General features: G+C 43.4%; 1 protein-coding gene across 1 annotated transcript in view; it reads left to right on the top strand.

The window, feature by feature from the left end:
- mccc2 (methylcrotonyl-CoA carboxylase subunit 2) overlaps window positions 1–26,718 on the top strand; it is a 122,152-nt gene that overhangs the window by 9,637 nt on the left and 85,797 nt on the right. The window contains exons 2-5 of the mRNA XM_063069259.1: window positions 4,876–4,942; window positions 8,494–8,578; window positions 9,813–9,914; window positions 23,327–23,454. Coding sequence (XP_062925329.1) covers window positions 4,876–4,942; window positions 8,494–8,578; window positions 9,813–9,914; window positions 23,327–23,454 — 382 coding nt within the window. The remainder of the gene's footprint in view (window positions 1–4,875; window positions 4,943–8,493; window positions 8,579–9,812; window positions 9,915–23,326; window positions 23,455–26,718) is intronic.

Genomic DNA, 26,718 nt, shown 5'->3' with positions numbered 1-26,718 from the left:
AACTGCCTTCGCTCCGGAAATCCTTAGCCGTTCCACCCGCAGCCTTCTTGCTCCGAATCAAAAAACTTTAATCTCAGAAAAGATGTGCTGGCATTGGAGAGGGTCCAGAGGAGGTTCACAAGATTGATCCCAAGAATGGAAGGGTTATCATATGAGGAGTGTTTGATGGTTCTGGGTCTGTACTCACTACAGTTTAGCAGATTGAGGGAGGATCTCATTGAAACCTATTGAATATTGAAAGGCCGAAAAGAGTGCATATAGAGAGGATGTTTCCTATAGTGGGGAAACTTAGGACCAGAGGTCACAGCTTCAGAATAGAGGGATAGCCATTTAGAATGGAGATGAGAAAAAATTTCTATATCCAGAGAATGGTGAATCTGGAATTCATTGCCACAGGCAGCTGGAGAAGCAAATCAGTGGGTATATTTAAGGTGGAGGTTGACAGGTTGTTGATTAACCAGGGTATCAAAGGTTATGGGAAGAAGGCAGGAGAATGGGGTTGAAAGGGATAATAATTCAGTCATTATGGAATGACGGAGCAGTCTTGATGGCCAAATGGTTTAATTCTGCTCCTATGTCTAATGGTTTTTTAGTCAACCATATTTGATTTCTAACTTGCTGCACCAGCTGTGATCTGTGACGACCATCCTTCCTATCATTCCTTCCTCTTCCCATCAACACTCCCATGTTTTGTATCCAAATCAGTCGTATAATGCAACAGACACAGACACAAAGTGCTGGAGGAACTTAGCAGGCGAGGCAGAATCTATAGAAAGGAGTAAACAGTCACCTCTTTCTTTAGCCTCTTCCTTCACCCACACCCGCATCCCTTCCATTTTGTGCGTACCTGCCCTCACCCCATCCTCCCACCACCCCACGAAGGACAGAGTTCCTCTAGCCCTCACCTACCACCCCATCAGCCTTTGCGTCCAGCACATAATTCTCCGTAACTTCTGCCATCTCCAACGGGATCCCACCACCAAGCACATCTTTCTGTTCCCCCAGTTTCTGCTTTCCACAGGGATCACTCCCTACGCAACTCCCTTCTGCATTTGTCCCTCCTCACTGATCTCCCTCCTGCTGCTTATCCTTGCAAGCGGAACTAGTGTCTCACTACGATTCAGGGCCCCAAATCATAAGACCATAATACATAGGAGCAGGATCTGAGAAATTATATGCAGAATTAAAAGCACTAAAACCTAACTGACTTATTTGCAGCTTGGCTAATAATGTTGCAGAGATAACTAGTGAACAAAGAAGTGCTTGTTGCATGGGAAAGCTGCCAAGGACGCCCAGCAACAATCGGAGTATGTATGTGATAACGAATGTATAACAGCATCCCCATGCAGTACCGGGGGCTCACTTGACTTGCAGATTTGCCCATGATTCTGTGGTTCAACTGAGCAATGTAAGCTTGCTCATAAATAGTATGTACTTTTAAGTAAACTGTATTTGACAATTATTCCCTGGGTCTGAACCTAAAGTCCTCTGGTAGAGAGGCAGATGGACAAATTAGGCCATTTGGCCCATCGAGTCTGCCATTTCATACTGACTGATCCAATTTTCCTCTTAGTCCCAATCTGCTGTCTTCTCTCCATATCCCTTCATGCCCTGATCAATCAAGCGTCTATCAGCCGCTATCTTAAATATACAGAGATTTGGCCCCCACAGCTGCTTTACACAAAGAATTCCACAGATTCAACACTCTCACTATTTAAATAATCTCCTCCTCATTCCATTCTAAAAGAATGCCCCACTATTCTGAGGCTGCATCCTTTGGTCTTAGACGCATCTGTCATAGGAAACATCCTCTCCACATGCACTCTTATCAAGGCCCTTCACCACTCGATAGGTATGAATGAGGTCACCCCTCATTCTTCTGAATTCTAGTGAATAGAGTCCCAAACCATAAAGTGCTTTTCACATGACAAGCCATTCAATCCTGGAATCATTTTTGTGAACCTCCATTTTCAGCATATTCTTTCTAAAATAAGGGGTCCAAAACTGCTCACAATACTCCAAGTGAGGCCTCACCAATGCTTCATAAAGTCTCAACATTACAACCTTGCTTTTATAATCTGGTCATCTTGAAATCAATGCCAACATCTCATCACAGATTCAACCCTACTGTACAAGTCCTACCTTCACTGGAAGAGAGCTCAATGATCCAGAAATCTTATGCCCTCCCTCCTACACCAACTCCTTAGCCATGTATTAAACTGTGATAATCTTCCTAGTTCTGGCCTCACTAGTACGTGGCAATGGTAGGAGTCCTAAGATCACAACCCTGGAGGTAACTCCCTGAAATTCCTATGACCTCATCACTCGTTCTGCCCAGGTCATTGGTACCTACATGGACCACAACTTCTGGCTGTTCACTCTCCCACTTAAGAATGCTGAGGACTCGATCCAAGATATCCTGGACTCTAACACCCAGGAGGCAACGAAGCATCTGGGAATCTTGTTCTCACCTACAGAGCCTCCTGCCCACTCATAGTCATAGTCATACTTTATTGATCCCGGGGGAGATTGGTTAAATAAACAATGCGGCCATCCTGCTGCCACGCTAACGAGACGTGTCCGAATGTAACTATCTCCAGCGCTAAAAAAAACAAGTAAAACTCTCTCCACCAGCATGTTAGAGAGGGTGCAGCTTCAACGTGTTACCGTGAGAAAAAAAATACCACACATAACTAAGTTAAAAAGTTTAAAAGTAAGAAACTACGGAGCAACTATAACAGGCTGCATGCATGACCGGCACATGTGCACTCCCCTAACTAACAAATCCCCTCTCACTACAGCGTGCCTGTTCTCCCCCTTTCCCTTCTGATTCACAGAGGCAGACTCAGTGCCAGAGACCTGACTACCGTCACTTTCCTCTTTTATGTCAACCCCGCCCCAACAGTATCCGAAGTGATATACCTATTGTTGAGAGGAATGTCCACAGGGGTGCTCTGATCCCTAACCCCTTTCCCCTTCCTGACTGTCACCCAATTTCCTGTGACTTGCACTTGAAAGGTGTGACTACCTCTCTATATCTCCTGTTTATCACTGCTCAGCATAGAAACATAGAAAGCCTACAGCACAATTCAGGCCCTTCGGCCCACAATGCTCTGCCGAACATGTACTTACTTAGAAATTACCTAAGGTTACCCATAGCCCTCTATTTTTCTAAGCTCCATGTACCTATCCAGAAGTCTCTTAAAAGTCCCTATCGTATCAGACTCCACCACTGTCGCCAGCAGCCCATTCCACCCACTCACCACTCTCTGCGTAGAAAAACGTACCCTGACGACACCTCTGTACCTAAACTTATCCCTGACATCAACATCCTGAACGATCTGGAGTTCATCCATGTCCAGCTCCAACTGCTTAACACTGATTGTTAGAAGTTGCAGCTGCATGCAAACAGTCATTCCAGGTGAGGTGACACTTCACCTGTAAGTGTGCTTGGGTCAGCTACTGTACCTGCTGCCCCCTGTGTTGCTTTTTGTATATTGGTGAGACCCGGTGTAGATTGGGAGACTGCTTTGCTGAGCACCTACAGTCCATCGACCGGAAAAAGTGGGATCTCCCGTTGGCCACACACTTCAAGTCTACTTCCCATTCCCATGCCAACATGTCAGTCCATGGCCTCCTCTACTGCTGCAATGAGGCCACACTCAGGTTGGAGGAGGAACACCTTATACTCATCTGGATAGACTCCAACCTGATGGCATGAACGTCAATTTCTTGAACTTATGGCAATTGGCCCCTTCACCATTCCCTCACCTCATCTCCTTGCCTGCCCATCACCTCCCCTTTCCCTTTATTTCAAGGTCTTCTACCTGCTCTTATTAGATTCCCCCTTCTCTGGCCATTTATCTCTTCCACCAATCAACTTCCCAGCTCATTACCTCACCCCAACCCCTTTTCCGGATTCACCTATCAACTGTCACCTTGTACTTGTTCCTCCCCTTCTCCCACCTTCTTACTGTGAGTTCTCAGCTTTTTTTTCAGTCCTGATGAAGGGTCCATGGATGCTACCTCACCTGCTGAGATCCTCCAGCATTCTGTGTGTGTGGCTTGGATTTCCAGCATCTGCAGATTTTCTCGTGTTTGTCAGTCACATTCTGAGTGATTGTCAGTTTTCTTTTACTATTAATTTGTGGATGTAGTATTTAATGTCCACCGGAAATTGCCCCTGAGCTGAATAGCTTTAATTTTGTACTTGTACAGCTGTGTGTGGTTTTTTCAGTTTCTTCCTCACCTCCTTACTAGATTGGCCCCTCAGTAATGTCGGTCTTGTGAGTGCGAATGAACGTGGAGAAACACCCCTACAGGCCAGGCAAACCTGTAAGAAGGAACCTTCATTTTCAGTTGCATTCCATAACACAGAGCGCCTCTCCTGTCCATTGATGCTGAGTTTTTATGTATTTATTTATTAGAGATACGGTGTGGAACAGGCCCAGTGAGCTGTGCACCCAGCAACCCACCTGTTTAATCCTCGCGTAATCACGGGGCAGTTTACAGTAACCAAGTCACGTACTGACTGCTACACCCTTGGACTGTGGGAGGAAACGGGAGCCCCCAGAGGAAACCCATGCGCTCAAGGGGAGAACGTACACCCTCCTCACAGATGGCACTGGAAATGAACGCAGAACTCTGACGCCCTGAGCTGTAATCGTGTCATGCTAACTGCTAGGCTGCCATAGTGCCTATGAGTTAGTGTATGAATTTATTAGCAATGGCATTTTTTTTACCATGGAATGCAATTGTTTGTCACTTTACCTCGTCTAAGTTAAAAATACGCTTTATACATATGAATTACTGTAAAAGACACTGGGTGAAAATAAACTGTCCAAGCTTATCCTCAAATCTCTGTTTACCTTCAAGGAAAATCATAAAAGAATGAAGATATTAGTGGCAGAATTGAATGAACGAGCAGAGAAAATCAGATTGGGTGAGTTTTCAAAAACGTAAAGTAATATTCAATGAGTTTCCACATATTTAGTGAAAATTATTGAAATTCAGAGAAAAATTAGCTTTATTTGTCATATTTACGTTGAAATGACGATACATACAATGAAATGTGTTGTTTGTGTCAACGATCAACACAGTCTGAGCATGGGCTGGGGGCAGCCTGCAAACGTCACCATGCTTCTGGCAGTAGCACAGTGCGCCCACAAGATAACTCAGACATCTTTGGACTGTAGAAAGGACCTGGATCATCTGGAGGAAACCCATGCAGTTATAGGGGGTGTGTACAAACTCCTTACAGACAAAAGTAGAAATAAACCCAGGTTGCTGGCTCTGTAAAGCATTACACTAACCCATTACACTAACCCATTACACTAACCCATTACACTAACCCATTACACTAACCCATTACACTAACCCATTACACCAACCCATTACACTAACCCATTACAAAACATCGCCACCTTCATTGCATTACTCTGGGATTTTTTTGGCCTAGCTATTGGTAGCAGAGACTGTGATTTGGAGCTTGCTGTGTGTAAAAATGGTGGAATGTAACATAAAGGACTTTCTAGCCTTTTAAAAAAGTAATTTGCAGCGCTATGTGGGTAAAGCAGGGTGGTGAGACCAAGCATTGTGTTCTGCTGCGAGCTGTGGATGAATGATGTGTCCGTCTTCTCTACTGCTGACTCTGTGGACGAGTGATGTCTGACTGTTCTCTGTATTACTGTGTGGACGAGTGATGTGTGACTGTCATTTGTACTGCTGCCTGTTTGGATGAGTGACATGTGACAGTTCTCAGTACTGTATGTGTGGACAAGTGACGTGTGACTGTTCTCTGTACTGTTGTCTGTGTGGACGAGTGAAATGTGACTGTTCTCTGTATTACTGTCAGTGTGGATGAGTGAAATGTGACTGTTCTCTGTATTACTGTCAGTGTGGATGAGTGAAATGTGACTGTTCTCTGTATTACTGTCAGTGTGGATGAGTGAAATGTGACTGTTCTCTGTATTACTGTCAGTGTGGATGAGTGACATGTGACTGTTCTCTGTATTACTGTCAGTGTGGACGAGTGAAATGTGACTGTTCTCTGTATTACTGTCAGTGTGGATGAGTGACATGTGACTGTTCTCTGTATTACTGTCTGTGTGGACGAGTGATGTGTGACTGTTGTTTGTACTGCTGTCTGTGTGGACTAGTGAAGTGTGACTGTTCCCTGTATTACTGTCTGTGTGGACAAATGACATGTGATTGTTCTCAGTACTGTCAGTGTACACGAGTGACGTGTGACTGTTGTTTGTATTGCTGTGTGGACGAGTGAAGTGTGACTGTTCCCTGTATTACTGTCTGTGTGGACGAGTGAACTGTGACTGTTCCCTGTATTACTGTCTGTGTGGACGAGTGACGTGTGACTGTTGTCTGTACTGCTGCCTGTGTGGGCGATTGACATGTGACTGTCGTTTGTACTGCTGCCTGTGTGGACGAGTGACGTGTGACTGTTCCCTGTATTACTGTCTGTGTGGACGAGTGAACTGTGACTGTTCCCTGTACTGTCTGTGTGGACGAGTGACGTGTGACTGTTGTCTGTACTGCTGCCTGTGTGGGCGATTGACATGTGACTGTCGTTTGTACTGCTGCCTGTGTGGACGAGTGACGTGTGACTGTTCCCTGTATTACTGTCTGTGTGGACGAGTGAACTGTGACTGTTCCCTGTACTGTCTGTGTGGACGAGTGACGTGTGACTGTTGTCTGTACTGTCAGTGTGGACGAATGAAGTGTGACTGTTGTCTGTACTGCTGCCTGTGTGGGCGATTGACATGTGACTGTCGTTTGTACTGCTGCCTGTGTGGACGAGTGAAGTGTGACTGTTCCCTGTATTACTGTCTGTGTGGACGAGTGACGTGTGACTGTTGTCTGTACTGCTGCCTGTGTGGGCGATTGACATGTGACTGTCGTTTGTACTGCTGCCTGTGTGGACGAGTGACGTGTGACTGTCCTCTGTACTGGGTTAGTTCCGGAGTATTCCTCTAGACAATTTCCCTGAGCAAGTCAGGTTTGGACTATGTATCTGAAAGGTGATTTTGTGTTGCTGCTAGTGTTTCATTGCTCTGGCTTTCCAGCTCAGATGATTGGACCCGTATTAAGAGATGTTCACTTAGAGACAGGCATGAGTCTGTGCAGAGAATAGTCACTGGGTTGATATGATTTTGAGTTGCATTCTGTGTTCTCATTTGTGGTTTGTGAACAGAACTTTACAGTGGACACTCTAGAGTATTTTTTTGATTTTCAAAGGACTTCTGATCCCATTGGGCTGTTTTGGTGATATTGGGAGAATTAGAGTTCACATGTTTCTCTTAGCCCCTTGCATCACACACAATTCCACACTCCCGAGTTTCAGTGGCAAATGCACAATAATGGACCGGAATAAATGGTGAACCCAGAGATTTATGTTAAAATCAGTTATTGTATAACTAGGTGCCAATATCATGTGTAGGCACATGCACAATGAAACTTTTATGATCCAAATGTTTTTTAAAACTTTTAGCAAGTCTAATGTATTGTGGTCAAATTTTTAGAATCAGAACCAAAATACCTGCACCTGTGAGCAGCTCTGATGGTATTTAGAACAAATTTGATGTTTTCCTTTAACCTCTGAGTTTATTTTAACTTTTACAATAGCTGTTTTTGGTAATTTGCAAGATGAAAATACAATAGATTCCGGTTAATTGCGACACATCGGACAGTACAGTTTGGCCGATTTAAGCAGCTGCCCTTATTAGCTGAGGTTTCATAGAAATAGTTAAAATGTATTAAAAAAAGACAAACTGAGTAACAAGTTATGTATTTAAGTGACGTTCAACACAACTAGAACATTTCAGTATTATAAAATTGTGTTTTAGTTCCTAACGGTTATCGACAGAGGAATTCATACACTGTACGCTGCTGTGTTCATTTGATTGACTGTAAATGAACAAAATCAGTATAAACATCTATTGCAGATAATGGACTGCCTTCATGCAATGCTTTCAACAGTTGCATCCTCCAAATTTACATTTTCATTGTAACATTCAAGATGACTGTCGATATCTTCAAGTACTTTGTAGTCCCTCACTTGCTAAAGTACTAAAATTGTTTGATTTTCACTCCCAGCCACTTCTGGCATCTCCAAGCCTAAATGGTTGAAACTGCAGTGAGCAAGTCATTTTTGAATTGCTTACAGCTTACTTCTTGGTCACTGTCAGTGACAAAAATCACTGCTTTTTGAAGACACACACACACACACACTTCTGATCCGATTTAAAATCTGTTCGCTCTAAGCACGGTGTAGTGTCTAACCACCATACAAACGCCTGTCCCAATTATGCAACATATTGTCCCAAATAAATGAGGGGAATCCCAACTATTCTCTCGATTAGTGTTTGTTCTTTAAAAGTTGTCCCAAATGAGTGGCCCAGTGAACTGGAATCCACTGTATTCATTTTGACTTGTTTGTCAAGTTACGTTTGTTACAGTAACCTTTTACTTGTGATACAGGGGGAGGAGAAAAGGCTCGGCAGAGGCACATGTCCCGAGGAAAGTTGCTTCCCAGAGAACGTATTGACCAGTTGTTAGATCCGGGGTGAGTGAATGGTTTCTGCTCTGAAGGACAACCAGTATTCACAGATTCTTACAATTGTGGGATCTGTTATGAGACTTCCTCTTTGTCTTTGTCTTAGTCTTGAGCAAGTCAAATAGAAGTAATCTAATTTAATATTTACGTAATCTAAATTAAAATGTATTGTTCTAGCTGAACACCTACTGTAAAATACTTTTAGATTACCTGTTTCTCATTGGGCACAACATAAAACAAATATTTTCATTTCTTTTAAAGCTAGATCCAAATTTCTATGAATTAATAAACAGATTAGTGCAGATAATATATGAAGAATTTCCTGTTTCCTTCTCTCAGGTTTGTTGTTTAGAAATATAGCTGCTCAGTTTTATTAAAAATATATATGTAAAATTGTAAGTCATGGCAACCTCATGATGTATTAGATGTTTATTTGATGTAAGAATTGAGTATCAGTCATGCACAGGAGAATGCAAAGATATTTGTACATTAAAGTGCCCCAAGATAAATCAGTTATTATTGAAAACTCTGCAAAATTTAGCTTTTCCTCATGAGTTAGTACTTTTTTTTAAAATAACCAATGCTAGGAAACATGACTAGAATAGGTAATCAGAATATTCTTTGATGGTTATAAATAAACTAAAGCTTTCATAGTTTCTCAGGGAAGGGAGGCTGATGCTTGTCACCAGTCCACATTATTGTTCACATTGCCATGGATCTTCTTTACCAGCCTATATGTAGTGGTTACCCAATAAATGATTACCTTCAAATTATCATTGTTCAAATTTAACATTAATATCTCAGTAAATAAAACCATTACTTAAATATTTCTTCTATCAAGTTTTGTTGTGATTCAAGTTTCACACTTTCAGAAAGAATACCTGTAATATTTTTGCCCTGAGAATATATTGCTGCAGTGAATGAAAATAAAAATTTGGTGCGCATTGGACTTCTAATTCCATCATAATTTTGGTCTTACACTGAAACAAAGGAGTCTTAAATCATTGAGGTATGTGCTTATTTAGCAGTGGAGGTGCAGTGTAGAAGTGTACCCATACCTGAGCAAGCCTGTGTAATGCTGCATCAATGAGTTACTCTAAAAGATGGTGGCTACCATGTTTGTAATAACCATGTTGTCGCACTGTAGGGCAGGCTCCTACAGGAAGCATGTTATCCAGGCAGGGTGTTACCAGTAAGAAGTACCATGGAGTTACTTTTGTGTTAAACTTGTTTGATTTGCCAGGTCACCTTTCCTGGAGTTTTCCCAGTTTGCGGGTTACCAGCTGTACGGAGATGAGGAGGTGCCTGCGGGAGGCATCATTACAGGCATCGGAAGTGTATCGGGGTAAGGGTCATTTTCCCAACTGCTTCCTGTATGAAGGTATGGAAGACTGAAGTGGAAGGTAGGTAGATGGTGGAAAAATTAATCTCTGTCCTGATGGCTATGATGAAACAATTTTGTGCTCAGAAACTAGAACAATTCTTATCTTATACAGACAGGAGAATTCAACAGACAGGGTTCCAGGACTTCAAAAGAGGATGAGCAGTTAGGGAAAACCTTGGAGAAATTTTACGCCCAAGAAAGTAGAGGGGAAAGATCAGATCTTAGTTTATATAGGTCATAGAATAATACAGCAGTGGTTAGGCTATTTGGCCCACAATGTTGTGCTGATCTTGTTGCCAGTTTGTACTAAATGTCTGATGAAAGATCTTTGCCTGAAACATTGACTGCTTAGTTCCAACCATAGTTGCTACCTGATCTGCTGAGTTCCTCCAGCATTTCGTGTGCGTTGCTCTGGATTTCCAATATCTGCAGAATCTCTTATGTTTATACTAAATGTATCCTTTATTTCATCCATGTCCCTCTATTCCCTTTATTTTCATGAATTTCATTTCATTATTAACATGTGAAATGCTTAATTTCCACCTGCAGCTTACATTTTACTGAACATAAAAGACTAAGAAATCTTCTCAGAAAGTATTTTTTTATTATTTGTCTTCACAAGAGCAGGAACTCTGGAAGAAGGGCATTGTTGAAATGCTGCAGAAAAATATTGGACCATAAAGAGGTAGAGCTGAGCAAACTTGTGGCCTGAAGATAGCTAAGTCCCCTGGTCCTGATGGAATGCATCCCAGGGTACTGAAAGAAATGGCAGAAGTTATAGTCGAGGCTATGGTGATGATTTACCAAAATTCTCTGCACTCTGGGCAGATTGGAAGATGGCAATGTCACACCACTGTTCAAAAAAGGATTTAGGCAAAGGCAAGTAACTATAGGCCAGCTAGTTTAACATCTGTAGTTGGGAAAATGCTCGAAGCTAACATTAAAGAAGAAATAGCAAGGCATCTGGAAAGAAATGGATCACCTGGGAGACGCAGCATGGATTCAGCAAAGGCAGGTCCTGTTTGACAAACTTACTAGAGTTCTTTGAGGATATAACAAGCACAGTGGATAGAGGGGTACAGATGGACGTTATTTACTTGGATTTCCAGAAGGTGTTCAACAAGGTGCCACGTAAAAGCCTAATCCATAAAATAAGGATGCTAAGAGTTGGAGGTGAGGTATTAGCAAGGATAGAGGATTGGTTAACTAATAGAAAGCAGAGAGTTGGGACACATGGGTGTTACTCTGGTTGGCAATCAGTGGTGAGCACTGTGCCACAGGGGTTGCAGCTCTTCACGATTTGCATTAACAATCTGGAAGAGGGGACTGAATTTAGTGTATATAAGTTTGCTGATGATAGTAAATTGAGTGGAAAAGCAACTAGTACAGAAGATACGGAGAATCTGCAGAGATATAGATAGGTCAAGTGAGTGGGCAAGGGTCTGGCAGGTGGAGTACAATGTTGGTAAATGCGAGGTCATCCACTTTTGAAGGGAAAATGAAAGAGTAGGTTATTATTTAAATAGTAAAATATTACAGCATGCTGCTGCGCAGAGGGACTTGGCAGGGCTTGTGCATGAATCACAGAAGGTTGGTTTGCAGGTGCAGCAGGCTATCAAGAAGGCAAATGGAATGTTGGTCTTCATTGCTAGAGGGATTGATTTTAAGAGCAGAGGCTATACTACAACAGTACAGGTAATGGTGAGGCCGCAACTGGAGTACTGTGTGCAGATCTGTTCTCCTTACTTGAGGAAGGATATACCGGCTTTGGAGGTGGTGCAGAGGAGGTTCACCAGGTTGATTCCAGAGATGAAGGGGTTAGACTATGAGGAGAGATTGAGTTGCCTGGAACTGGACTCGCTGGAATTCAGAAGAATAAGAGATCTGGTAGAAGCATAAAATTATGAAAGGGATAGATAAGACAGAGGCAGGAAAGTTGTTTCCACTGGTAGGTTAGACTAGAACTAGGGGACATAGCCTCAAGATTTGGGGGAGTAGATTTAGGATGGAGGTGAAGAGGAACTGCTTTTCCCAGAGAGTGGTGAATCTGTGGAATTCTCTGCACAATGAAGCTGTGGAGGCTACCTCAGTAAATATATTTAAGACAAGGTTGGATAGTTTTTTGCAAAGTAGGGGAATTAAGAATTATGGGGAAAAAGGCAGGTAGGTGGAGCTGAGTTCATGGCCAGATCAGCCATGATCTTATTGAATGGCGGAGCAGGCTTGACGGGGCAGATGGCCGACTCCTGCTCCTATTTCTTATGTTCTTATGTGAGACCCTGAATCAGGAGCAGAATTAGGCCACTTAGCCCATCTAGTTGCACTCCATTCCATCATGGCTGATTTATTATCCCCCTCAACCCCATTCTCTTGCCTGGTCCCTGTAAAATTTGACACCTGACTAATCAGGAACCTATCAACTTCAGCTTTAAATGTACCGAATGATTTGGCTTTAAACGTACCTAATGATTTGGCCTCCATAGCTGTCCAAGGCAGTGGATTCCATAAATTCACCATCCTCTGGCTAAGAGGACGTCCCCCTGTTCTGAGGCTGTGCACTCTGGTCCTAAACTCCCCCACTATAAGATAACCTCCTCTCCACTTCCACTCTATTTGGGCCTTTCAAAATTCAATATTTGATAAGTTGCAAAATTCAATATTCGATAAGTTTCAGTGAGAACCCCCTCATTCTCTCTATAGGCCCCCTGGTAGCAGCAGAGATACAGAGGAGCAGATTGGGAGGCAGATTTTGGAAAGGTGCAAAAATAACAGGGTTGTTATCATGGGTGACTTTTAACTTCTCTAATATTGATTGGCACCTGATTAGTTCCAAGGGTTTAGATGGGGCAGAGTTTGTTAAGTGTGTCCAGGACAGATTCCTGTCACAGTATGTGGACAGGCCGACTAGGGGGATTGCCATACTAGATCTAGTACTTGGTTATGAACCGGGTCAGGTCACAGATCTCTCAGTCGGTGAGCATCTGGGGGACAGTGACCACCGCTCCCTGGCCTTTAGCATTATCATGGAAAAGGATAGAATCAGAGAGGACAGGAAAATTTTTAATTGGGGAAGGGCAAATTATGAGGCTATAAGGCTAGAACATCAGACATTTAGTACAAACTGGCAACAAGATCAGCACAACATTGTGGGATGATGTTTTTGCAGGGAAATGTACAATGGACGTGTGGTTGATGTTTAGAGATCTCTTGCAGGATGTTAGGGATAAATTTGTCCCGGTGAGGAAGATAAAGAATGGTAGGGTGAAGGAACCATGGGTGACAAGCGAGGTGGAAAGTCTAGTCAGGTGGAAGAAGGCAGCATACATGAGGTTTAGGAAGCAAGGATCAGATGGGTCTATTGAGGAATATAGGGTAGCAAGAAAGGAGCTGAAGAAGAGGCTGAGAAGAGCAAGAAGGGGGCACACAGACACACACACCCATGCCCCCACACCCCCCCCACACACACCCACACCCCCCCACACACACACACATAGCCCACCCCCCCGCACACCCACACACACACACACACCCCCACACCGCCACCCACACACACACACCCCCACCCACCCACACACACACCCCACACCCCCCCCCACCCACTCACACACCCACACACACGTACGTAAGCTGTTTAGTTGCTGTATTTACATATTTTCTCATTCATTTCATTCAGCATTCCAATAGAATGATGTATATTTTAGTAATATTCCATTAAAATGGTAAATTTATCATGGCCCATTTAGAAGCTGAGTTTCATACGGGCCTCAGTTTCATAGTTTTACTTGAGGTCCATACAGAATACTCCAGGTTAGGCCTCAGTGACATCTTATGCAATTTCAACATAACATCCCAATTCCTGGACTCAATACATAGATTTATGCAGGCCAATGTACCAAAAGCTCTCTTTAATCTTATCTACAGTACCTGTACCACCTCTTTAAATAAATTATGTACCTGTACCCCAGATCCCTTTGTTTTACCACATTCTCAGTTCCCGACCATTCACTGTGTAAGACTTATCCTGATTGGTTCTCCCGAAGTGCAATACCTCACACTTATCTGAATTAAATTCTATCTGCCATCTTGAATCCTTTTTTTCAGCTTGTCCAGATCCCACTGCAAGCTTTGATATCCACTACACACCTAATCTCGGTGTCATCTGCAAATTTGCTAATCCAGTTTACTACATTATCATCCAGATCATTGATATAAATGACAAACAACAGAAGACCCAGCACCAATCCCTGTGGTACTTCACTAGTCACAGGCCTCCAGTTAGAGAGGCAACTATCTACTACCACTCTCCGGTTTCTTCCACAAATCTACGGTACTTTCCCATCTTGAATGCCAAGTGACTGAACCCTTTTGACCAACATATGCAGTCACTGTATGCTATCTAAATGTCCAATGGTGTCTTTGCTTCTGTAGTCTTTGTAAGCCATCTCGATATCTGCACCCACCTCATTCAGTCCTCTTGGACATTCTGATTTTAATGCTCCTTTGTCAGCCTGTTTACTGCTGCTTTCATTTTGAGTTTCCTTCTGTAAACCTCTCCATCACTTCTCCATCTGTCCTTCATAATACTCAAACTGTATTTTTGACCAGATTTCCGAATATCTTTTTCTGTGATATAGTACACATTTTGTTTGGAAATCCTCCTGTCACAAGTGCAAGTTGTCACTTACAGACATCCCACCCCTCCCGGAAGTTCCAGGAGTCTCCTGCAAATTAATAGTGGCTCCCTGATGCCCACAAATTATATACAATGTCCCAGAAATTGATTTTTTTGAGAGTGAGTGTGAGAGAGCGCGCGAGAGAGCGAGTGCAAGAGCAAGAAAGCAAGAGCGAGAGAGAGCAAGTGCGAGTGAGTGAGAGCAAGAAAGCAAGCGCGAGAGAGAGCGACCACGAGCGAGAGAGCAACAGCAAGAGCGAGAGAGCAAGAGCAAGAGTGAGAGAGAGCGACCACGAGCGAGAGAGCAACAGCAAGAGCGAGAGAGAGCGAGAGAGCAAGAGCAAGAGTGAGAGAGAGCGACCACGAGCGAGAGAGCAAGAGCAAGCGCGAGAGAGAGCGACCACGAGCGAGAGAACAAGAGCGAGAGAGAGCGACCACGAGCGAGAGAGCAAGCGCGAGAGAGAGCGACCACGAGCGAGAGAGCAAGAGCAAGCGCGAGAGAGAGCGACCACGAGCGAGAGAGCAAGAGCGAGAGAGAGCGACCACAAGCGAGAGAGCAAGCGCGAGAGAGAGCGACCACGAGCGAGAGAGCAACAGCAAGAGCGAGAGAGAGCGAGAGAGCAAGAGCAAGAGTGAGAGAGAGCGACCACGAGCGAGAGAGTGAGAAAGCAAGCGCGAGAGAGAGCGACCACAAGCGAGAGAGCAAGAGCAAGAGCGAGAGAGTTCCATAAAATGTCAGAGTGGCAGGGTGTTCCAAAAGAAGAAAAAATAAAACGTACGTCACCCCAGACTACACTAAAGTGTACCCCTGCCTAATAGGGGTCAAAAATAATGACAGTGTTGCTCGCTGCACTGTTTGCAACAGTGACTTTTCTATTGCCCATGGTGGGTTAAGACTGTAAAAGACATGTTGAGGTGAGTTTAACAGGTGTCATTCGTTCATTAGCATAGCTAACGTTATTTAAACTAGCTGGCTAGCTGCTAAGGAGCTACGCTATTGCAGACATTCCACCTCTCCCGGAAGTTCCAGGAATCTCCCGCAAATTGATGGTGCTACCTCCCTGAAATGAGTTTTTGAAGGGTGGGATGTCTGCACTTATCCTCTCAATTGGACAGAAATCTGTGGACTCTCCCTGGCAGTCATTGGTCTCTAATCCAGTGTAAATGGTGCTTTTCTGTGGAAACTTGACAAATCATTCCAAGGATAAGTGCTTGCGTAAGGGAAGACTTGGACTCCTATTGTATGTAAGCCGGTAAATCTGCAAAACCAGACAATACCTATCAATCTCCCAGATGGCAGGAAATATCAAATTGTTATATTGGATTTTCTCACACCAAAGGGCCATTAAGTTCCCCAGGCTCCAGTTATGACAGTTTTTAAATCTGTAGAAATTAAGGACATCTTTCCTGCATAGTTCTATTTCAACGTCTTTGATGGCTTGTTAAAAAAGTCCATTGACAGTGCTGGCAATACACATCAAAGTTGCTGGTGAACGCGGCAGGCCAGGCAGCATCTCTAGGAAGAGGTACAATCGACGTTTCAGGCCGAGACCCTTCTGAAACGTCGACTGTACCTCTTCCTGGAGATACTGCCTGGCCTGCTGCGTTCACCAGCAACTTTGATGTGTGTTGCTTGAATTTCCAGCATCTGCAGAATTCCTGTTGTTGACAGTGCTGGACTTGATTTACTATGGGGTACTATCACAGTTTGGGTGAATTACTGTGGGGTGCTATGAGAGTCTGGGTGAAATACTGCGAGAGTCTGGGTGAAATACTGCGAGTGTCCGGGTGATTTACTGTGAGAGTCTGGGTGATTTACTGTGAGAGTCTGGGTGATTTACTGTGAGTCTGAATGATTTACTGTGAGTGTCTGGGTGATTTACTGTGAGAGTCTGGGTGATTTACTGTGAGACTCGTGGTGATTTACTGTGGAGGACTGTGGGACCAGGTGATTTACTGTGGGAGTCTGGATAATTTACTGTGGGGGACTGTGAGACTGTGTGATTTACTGTGAGTGTCGTGGTGATTTACTATGGAAGACTGTGAGATTTGATGATTTACTGTGAGTCTCGTGGTGATTTACTGTGGAGGACTGTGAGACTGGGTGATTTACTGTGGGAATCTGGATGATTTACTGTGGGGGACAGTGAGATTGTGTGATTTACTGTGAGTCTCGCGGTGATTTACTGTGGGGGACGTAAGACTGGGTGATTTACTGTGCGAGTCGTGATTTTCTGCGGGGGACTGTGAGATTGTGTGATTTACTGTGAGTCTCGTGGTGACTGGCTGTGAAGGACTGTGAGATTGGGTGACTTACTGTGAGTGTCGTGGTGATTTACTGTGGGGACGTGAGGCTGGGTGATTTACTGTGGGAGCCTGGATGATTTACTTTGGGGGATTGTGAAACTGGGTGATTTACTGTGAGTGTCGTGGTAATTTAATGTAGGGGACATGAGACTAAGTGATTTACTGTGAGATTCAGGGTGATTTACTGTGGGTGTTTTGCTAGACATGACCATAGCTGTAATTGCTGAGTAAACTATTTTTGACTGTGGTGCTATCTGAGGTGGGGATGTAGGAAAGCTGGATGTTACTTTGGGAAGTTAAGATTTCCTCCTGTCTGGAAGAATATTTTCAATTGACGGTTGTATGATTTTTTCCCTTGTTCTGCACACCGCAGAACATATCCTATTGTCAGTGTTTCTATTTCAGATTTCCAGCAGCAGGTTTTAGATTTTGAAGAGCCTCCTGTGTCTGTTGTCCCTAGAAGGCAGATTCGAGGGGGTGGTTGAGTGTGAATATGGTCCGCGGAACAGAGAGTGGATCTCATGGATAAAGCGAGAGGGAAGTTAAGGGGATATGGGAAGGAAATGAGAGAAAATTTGAAGTATCGAGGTAGATGGAGAAAGAATGGGAGAAGGTGTGTTTTGACAGGTGAATTTTTGGGTGTAACACACACAAGGTGCTGGAGGAACTCAGCAGGTCCTGAAGAAGGGTCTTGAACCAAAATGTCAACTGTTTGGTAATTTCCATGTATACTGCCTGACCTTCTGAGCGAACATCAGTAAAGTGAACGTTCGAAAAAGGGGGGACACCTGTATGCTGCCTGACCTACTGAGTTCCTCCAGCATTTTTAAGTTTTACCTTAGATTTCCTGCAGAATTTCTTGTGTTTTGCATTTTGAAAAAGCTTTTAACAAGGTGCCAAACAGGAGGCTGCTTCAAATGTTTACAGCGCATGGTATTACAGGAACGATGCAAGCATTGATTGACATCGGCAGGAAGCAAAGAGTCAGAATAAAGAGTGCCTTTTCTGATTGGCTACTTGTGACAACCGGGGCTGGTACTGGAACCCAATCTTTTCGTGTTACATGTCAACAATATGGATGATGGAATTGACGGCTTTGTGGTCACTTTTGCAGACGATCATAGACAGGTGGGGTCGAGGAAGCAGGCAGTCTGCAGAAGGACTGGACAGATTGGGAGAATGGGCACAGGAGTGTTAGATGGAGTAAAGTGTTGGGAAGTGTATGGTCATGCATTTTGGTCAAACGAATAAAGATGTAGACACGAGGAAATCTGCAGATGCTGGAAATTCAAGCAATACACACAAAAACTGCTGGTGAACGCAGCAGGCCAGGCAGCATCTATCAGAAGAGGTACAGTCGACGTTTCGGGCCGGGACCCTTCGTCAGGACTAACTGAAAGAAGAGATAGTAAGAGATTTGAAAGTGGGAGAGGGAGGGGGAGATCCAAAATGATAGGAGAAGACAGGAGGGGAGGGGTGGATCTAAGAGCTGGAAAGTTGATTGGCAAAAGGAATACCAGGCTGGAGAAGGGTGAGGATCATGGGACGGGAAGCCTGGGGAGAAAGAGAAGGGGGGGGAGGAGAGCCCAGAGGGTGGAGAGTAGGCAAGGAGTTATAGTGAGAGGGGCAGAAGGAGGAAAAAGAGAGAGAGAGAAAAAAAGAGGGAAAGAAATTTAAAAAATTAAAAAAATAACTAAATAAGGGATGGGATGGGAAGGGGAGGAGTGGCATTAGTGGAAGTTCGAGAAGTCAATGTTCATGCCATCAGGTTGGAGGCTACCCAGACGGAATATAAGGTGTTGTTCCTCCAACCTGAGTGTGGCTTCATCTTTACAGTGGAGGAGGCCGTGGATAGACATGTCAGAATGGGAATGGGAATGGGATGTGGAATTAAAATGTATGGCCACTGGGAGATCCTGCTTTCTCTGGCAGACAGAGCGTAGGTGTTCAGCGAAATGGTCTCCCAGCCTGTGTCGGGTCTCGCCAATATATGGAAGGAGCACCAGGAACACGGGACGCAGTATAAAGGCGTAGACTATTTTCTAAACAGAGAGAAAATTCAAAAATCAGAGGTGCAAAGGGACTTGGGAGTTCTTGTGCAGGATTCCCTGAAGCTTAACATGCAGGTTGAGTTTGTGTAAGGAAGGCAAATGCAATGTTAGCATTCATTTTAAGAAGACAGGAATATAATAGCAAGAATGTGACGTTGAGAATTTATAAGGCATTGGTCAGACTGTGCTTTGAGTATTGTGAGCAGTTTTATGTCGCTTATCTAAGAAAAGGTGTGCTGATGTTGGAGAGAGTCCAGAGGAGGTTCACAAGAATGATTCCGGGAATGTACGGGTTAACATATGAGGAGCATTTGATGGCTCTGGGCCTGTACTGGTTGGAGTTTAGAAGAATGAGGGAAGATCTCATTGAAAGCTAGGGTAGGATCTCTTTGAAACCATTTGAATATTGAAAGGCCTAGACAGAGTGGATGTGGAGAGGATGTTTCCCATAATGGATCAGTATTGGACCAGAGAGCACAGCCTCAGAATGGAGGAATGTCCATTTACAACAGAGATGAGAAGGAATTTCTGTAGCCACAAAGTGGTGAATTTGTAGAATTCAATAATACATAGGGCTGTGGAAGCCAGGTCATTGAGCATATTTAAGACCATAAAACCATAAGATATTAGGAGCAGAAGTAGGCCCTTTGGCCCATCAAGCAACAAATTCCACAGATTCACTGCACTCTGCTAAAAAGAAATTCCACCACATCTCTGTTGCCTCTATTCTGAGGCTGTGCCCTCTGGTCTTAAACTCGCCTATCATAGGAAACATCCTCTCCACGTCCACTCTTATCAATGCCTTTCAATGTTCTATAAGTTCCCTCTTCATTCTTCTGAAATCCAGTGAAAACAGACCCAGAGCTATCAATCAGTCCTCATACGTTAATCTTTTCGTAACAGGAATAATTCTAGTGAACATTTCTGGGTCAAAAACTCATTATTTTCCAAGTGAGGCTTCACCAGTGCCTTTTAAAGCCTCAACATTACTTCCTAATCCTCTCAAATGCATTTGACTTCCTCATGGCAGACTCAACCTGCAAATTAATCTTTAGGGCATCTTGTACAAGGACTCCCAGGTTGCTTTGCTCCTTGGATTTTTGAATTTCTCTCCATTTAGAAAATAGTCCACCTTTTTATTTCTCCCAAAGTGCATGACCACACACTTCCCAACACTGCATTCCATCTGCCACTTCTTTGCCCATTCTCCTAATCTGTAGTTGTGAACTTCCCATGATTCAGGACATTTACAAGGGCAGGTGTGTAAAAAGGGCCCGAAGGATTACTGGAGACCCAAGCCATCCCAACCACAATCTATTCCAGCTGCTACCATCCGGGAAATGGTACCGCAGCATAAAGCCAGGACCAACGGGCTCCGGGACAGCTTCTTCCACCAGGCCACCAGACTGATGAACTCACGCAGATTTGAGTGTACTCCATATTACATTGACTGTTCTATTTATTATAAATTACTATGATTGCGCATTGCACATTTAGATGGAGACATAACAGAACGATTTTTAATTCTCATGTATGTGAAGGAGATAAGAAGTACAGTCAATTCAATTCAATTCAGTAAGTCTTTCTGCAGACTCTATGGTTCCCCAACACTACCTGCCTCTCCACTTATTTTCATATCATATGTAAATTTATCCATAATTCCATCAATTATGTCATTCAAATCTTTGATATGTAACATAAATAACAACGGCCCTGACACATATCCTGAAAAGGGTGAGCAGTCAGAGGTCGTGGTACATATTGGTACCAATGACATAGGTCGAAAAAGGGAGGAGGTTCTGAAAAAAGAATACAGGGCATTAGGAAGGAAGCTGAGAAGCAGGACCTCAAAGGTAGTAAATTCGAGATTGCTGCCTGTGTCACTGTGACAGTGAGGATGGGAATAGAATGAGGTGACAGATAAATGCGTGGCCGAAGAATTGGAGCAGTGGGAAGGGATACAGATTTCTGGATAATTGGGACCCCTTCTGGGACAGGTGGGACCTGTGCAAAAGGGATGGGTTGCACTTGAATCTGAGGGGGACCAATATTCTTGTGGGCATGTTTACTAGAGTTGTTGAGAGTGGTTTAAGCTAATATGGCAGGAGGATGGAAACCGGTATGATAGAGCTGAAGGTGAGCCAGCAGGTTTACAAGTAGATGACGGGTGTAACATGAAGGTAAGGAAGGACCAGCCAATGATTGTGTACAAATGCAGACAGACCAAAGAGTTAAATTGTACCAAGGGGCAAAATTCAAAAGGGCAAAGAACACAGGACTGAAGCTGCTGTATTTAAATGTGTGTAGCATTTGAAATAAGGTGAACAAACTTGTGCAATTAGAGATTTGTCGGTATGATGTTGTGGGCATCACTGAGTCATGGCTGAAAGAAGGACATAGATTGGAGCTTAACATCAAAGGATATGCTTTGTATTGAAAGGACAGGCAGGAAGGCATAGGCAGTGGTGTGGCTCTGTTGATAAGAGATGGAATTCCATCTTTATAAAGAGGTGACATGGGGTCAGATAATGTTGAATCTTTGTAGGTGGACTTAAGAATCTGCAAGGGTAAAAAAAAACATTATGGGAATCATATATAGGCCTCCAAATAACAACCAAGTTGTGGTGTTGAGATTTCAAAGGGAGTTGGAAAAGGCATGTAATAAGGGTAATGACACAATTGTAATGGGGGACTTCAATATGCAAGGGGATTGGGAAAATCAGGTTGGTGTCAGATCGCAAGAGAGGGAATTTGGTGAATGCTTAAGAGATGGCTCTTTAGAGCAGCTTGTGCTTGAGCCTACTCAGGGAAAGGCTATCTTAGATTGGGTGTTGTGTAATAACCCAGATCTTATTAGGGAGCTTAATGTCAAGGAACCCTTAGGAGGCAGTGATCATAATATAATTGAACTCATATTGCAATTTGAGAAGGAGAAACATAAGTCACATGTATCAGTATTGCAATGGGATAAAGGGAATTACAGAGGCATAAGAAAAGACCTCGCCCAGGTGGATTGGAGGAGGATACTGACGGGGATGACGGCAGAGCAGAGATGGCTGAAGTTTCTGGGAATAGTTCACAAGGCACTGGATAGATATGTCCCACAGAAGAGGAAGTTCTCAAATTGCAGGGGTAGGCAACTATGGCTGAAAAATGGAAAGTTAAGAACTGCATAAAAGCCAAGGAAAGGGTCTATAAGGTAGCAAAAGTGAGTGGGAAGTTGGATGATTGGGAAGCTTTTAAAATCCAACAAAAGGCAACTAAAAAAGCTATAAGAAGGGAGAAGTTGCGATATGAGCACAACTACCCAATAATAAAAATGAGTACTTTGCATCTGCCTTCACTGTGGAAGACACTAGCAGTGTGCTAGAGGTCAGTGAGTGTCAGGGAGCAGGAGTGAGTGCCCTTGTTATTACAAAGGAAAATGTGCTAGGCAAACTCAAAGGTCTTAAGGTGGATGTCATTAATTTGGATTTTCAGAAGGCATATGATAAAGTGCCACACATGAGGCTGCTTAACAAGCACCTGTAGATGGACTACATCCCAGAATTCTGAAGAGAGGTTGCTGAAGAGATAATGGATGCAATGGTCATGATCTTTCAAGAATCACTTGATTCTGGCATGATCCCTATGGATTGGAAGATTGCAAATGTCACTCTAGTCTTTAAGAAAGGAGGTAGGTAAAAGGAAGGAAATTGTAGGCCAGTTAGCCTAACCTCAGTGGTTGGGAAAGTGTTGGAGTCTATTATTAAGGATGAGGTTTCAGGGTACTTGGAGACTAATGATAAAGTAAGTTCAAGTCAGCATGGTTTCTGTGAAGGGAAATCTTGCTTGACAAATCTGTTAAGAGTTCTTCGAGGAAGTAACAGCAGGGTGGACAAAGGAGAGACAGTGGATGTCATTAACTTGGATTTTCAGAAGGCATATGATAAAGTGCCACACATGAGGCTGCTTAACAAGCAGCCAGCGCATCTTTTCTTAAATAAGGTGCTGTGAACTGTTCACAATATTCAAGGTGAGGCCTCAATTGGTTGAAGTTATTGCTGTACAAGGGGGTCACATCGGTTACTGAAAACAAAGGTTTACATACTTTTTCCAACACATACATGGAATCTTGGATCATTTTTCTCAATAGATAACTGAACAAGTACAATGTTTTTGTGTTATTTTTTTAATTGGGTTCTCTTTATCTAGTTTTAGGACATATGGAAAGATCTTGGCACATTTTAGGTCTTACTAATGCAGAAATAGAGAAAATTCTACAGGTTTCACAAACTTTCTAGCACCATTATATGGTCTTGTGCTTTTCAGTGTTGGTTCTGAACCACATGTGTTATTTACAGGGTTGAATGTTTGATAGTTGCCAATGATGCGACAGTGAAGGGAGGGTCATACTATCCGATCACCGTGAAGAAACATGTTCGAGCGCAGGAGATCGCCAAACAGAACCACCTTCCCTGCATTTATTTGGGTAAGATTTCAGTCTGTGTATAGTTACTCTTCTTATGAACTATGTGTTACTGAGTTCATACATGATTTGTATATTTTCTATTCTATTTGAAATGGAATGTTTTGTTTCACCAACAGTACATATTTCAAAGGTTCAAAGGTTCAATTTAATGTCAGAGAAATGTATACAATATACATCCTGAAATGCTTTTTCTTTACAAAACATCCACAAAAAACAGAGAAATGCCCTAAAGAATGAACGACAGTTAAAAGTGAGAACTCCAAGGTTCCCCCCACCAGCTCCCCACTTCTGTGCGTAAGCAGCGGCAAGCAACAATCCCCCCTTCCCCCCACTGGCAAAACAAAAATCTCACCCGCTACCGAGCTAAACGATAGCAAAGACACAGACCTTGCAGTTACACCAAAGACTATCGCATTTCATCCAGCATTCAGCAACCCACAGATTCTCTCTCTCCTAACTAAGGGAGAGGGAGGTGTCCCCCACTTTCACAGCGAGCGGGAGACATAACAACAACCCGCTGGTTTATGATGTTAAAAAGCCCGTTTCGTCGCTTTTTACAAGTTCTGTGCCCAAAGATCGCAAAGTTCTCAGGTTTTCGGGCCCACAGTGAAAGATTTTCCGGCCTCCCCGACAACACACGAGTCTCCTGCTGCAACACTGACCCTCGATCTGTCTGTCTCCAGAGCCCCGAGATCGCAGGCTTCCAAACACTAGGCCGCCTCTCAGGTCAACCCCTTGGCATGCTGAACAACGGCCAGTCCTGAAACCCCGAGAACGGGTTGCATTCCCGCAAAGAACTGAAGTCAGTGTGTAACTCCAGGTCAGGGTCTTCAAAAGAATCCAGAAAGGGAAAAATAAAGATATTAAAGATGGAAATAGAGCTGTTTCCAAAGATGCAAGCAAAGAAGTTGCTGTTTAGCACCATTTTAACTCCGCCTCTGTCTCCGTCATTTTGAGGAGAGAGTACTATAACCATAAGACACAGGGGCAAAGTTAGGCCATTTTGCCCATTGAATCCTCTCTGCCATCTCATCATGTCTGATTTATTATTCCCCTCAAATCTATTCTCCTGCCCTCTCCCTGTAACCTTTGATGCCTTGACTAATCAAGAGCTCATCAACCTCTAGTTTAAATATACGAATGTAGACAATGGTGGTGTAGTGAAGGTAATGTAAATTTTCCACAGGCCTCCGTGAGAGACCCGTAGTAGAATAACGAATGCAGAATTCATGGGTAGCTAACTGCTGGGAGGACAGTCGGCATGGAGAGGGGTAAAGGATGGACTGTAGGTGCTGGTGTATTAGGGGTACACAGCTTATCTTCGTGACTCAGCAATCAAAAACTTGATATCTACTTTTGGGGATGACATAAAATTCGGCCAGCTGGTCATCAATCAAGAGCATGGCATCCATGTACCTGCACAATGCACCAATAATTGTCAAATGATTAACAGGTCAATTAAGTGCCAGATTGACCATATTGGTAGGAAGATTAAAATGATCAATAATTACCGATCTGGAGTGAATGTCAGGTATGTTTTTCACACAGAAAGTGGTGGATGCATGAAATGCCCTACTGGGGATGATGATAGAGGCAATTATATTTAAGAGACTTTTAGATAGGCACATGGATGATAGAAAAATGGAGGGCTATGTAGGAGGGAAGGGTTAGATTGATCTCAGAATAACTTAAAAGGTTATCACAACATTGTGGGCCAAAGGGCCTGTACTGTGATGTAATGTTCTATGTGCTATGAGTTTATGAAGGGTGGAGGATTGACGTGGTTTGGGATTACAAGTGGAGAAATTACAAAACAATGGGCTAGCAAGGGATTACAAGTAGAGAAGTCAGTAAACAATGGGCTAACAAGACCATTAGAAAAGCAAGCACAAGGGTTTGTTTCTTGAAAGGTGGAAATTCTTAGTTCGGATGATGCAACTGTGCCTGACAAGAGATAGTATAAAAGGACAAGGGAGGGCATATAATATAGCAAAAATTAGTGGCAAGATAGAGAATTGGGGAATTTATAAAAACCAGCCAAAGGTAGCTAGAAGAATCAGAAGGAGAGAAAAGTTGAAATAATATCGAAGATAGCAAAAGTTTTTCAGATATATAAAGAATAAAAGAGAGGCAAGAGTGGATATTGGACCACTGTAAAATGATGCTGGAGAGGTAGTAATGGGGGACAAGGAAGTGGCAGACAAACTGAATAAGTGTTTTAAGACCATAAGGTATAGGAACAGAAATAGGCCATTTGGCCCGTCAAGTCTGCTGTGCCATTGAATCATGGCAGATTTTTTTCCCCTCTTCAGCCCCACTCCCCAGCCTTCTCCTCGTAACATTTGATGCCATGTCCAATCAAGAACCTAACAATATCTGCGTTAAATACTTGGCCTCCTCAGCTGCCTGTAGTAATAAATTCCACAAATTCACCACCCTCTGTCTAAAGAAATTTCTCTGCATCTCTGTTTTAAATGGATGCCCCTCTATCGTGAGGCTGTACCCTCTTGTCCTAGACTCTCCCACCATGGGAAACATCCTTTCCACATTTACTCTGTCTGGAACTTTCAACATTTGAAATATTTCAATGAGATCCTTCCTCATCCTTCTAAATTCCAGAACCCAGAACAATCAGACATTCCTCTTAAGATAACCCTTTCATTCCCGGAATCATCCTTGTGAACCTCCTCTGAACCCTCTCCAATGCCAGCACATCTTTTCTTAGATGAGGAGCTCAAAGCTGTTCACAGTACTCCAGGTGAGGTCTCACCAGTGCCTTATAAAGCCTCAGCATCACATGCCAGCTCTTGTGTTCTAGACCTCTTGAAAGGAATGCTAACATTGCATTTACCTTCCTCACCACTGACTAAACCTGAAAGTTAACCTTTAGGATGTTCTGCACAAGGACTCCTAAGTCCCTTTGCATCTCAGCTTTTTGGATTTTCTCCCTGTTTAGAAATAGTTTGCACATTTACTTTTTCTACCGAAGTGCATGCATTTTCCAACATTGTATTTATTTCCCACTCCCTTGCCCGTTCTCCTTATATGTCCAAGTCCTTCTGCAGCTTTCCTGTTTCCTCAACACTACCTGCCTCTCCACCAATCTTTGTATCACCCGTAAACTTGGCAACAAAGCCATCTATTCCATCATCTAAATCATTAATAACCAGCATATAAAGAAGCAGTCCCAACACTGACCCCTGCGAACCACCACTAGTCACTGGCAGACAACCAGAAAAGGATCCATTTATTCCCACTCGCTAC

This window comes from Mobula hypostoma, chromosome 16 (genome assembly GCF_963921235.1).
Source record: "Mobula hypostoma chromosome 16, sMobHyp1.1, whole genome shotgun sequence".
In the NCBI taxonomy this organism is placed as follows: Eukaryota; Metazoa; Chordata; class Chondrichthyes; order Myliobatiformes; family Myliobatidae; genus Mobula; species Mobula hypostoma.
Note: the sequence above shows the minus strand (reverse complement) of the source record. Positions and strands in the feature narration are given on the sequence as shown.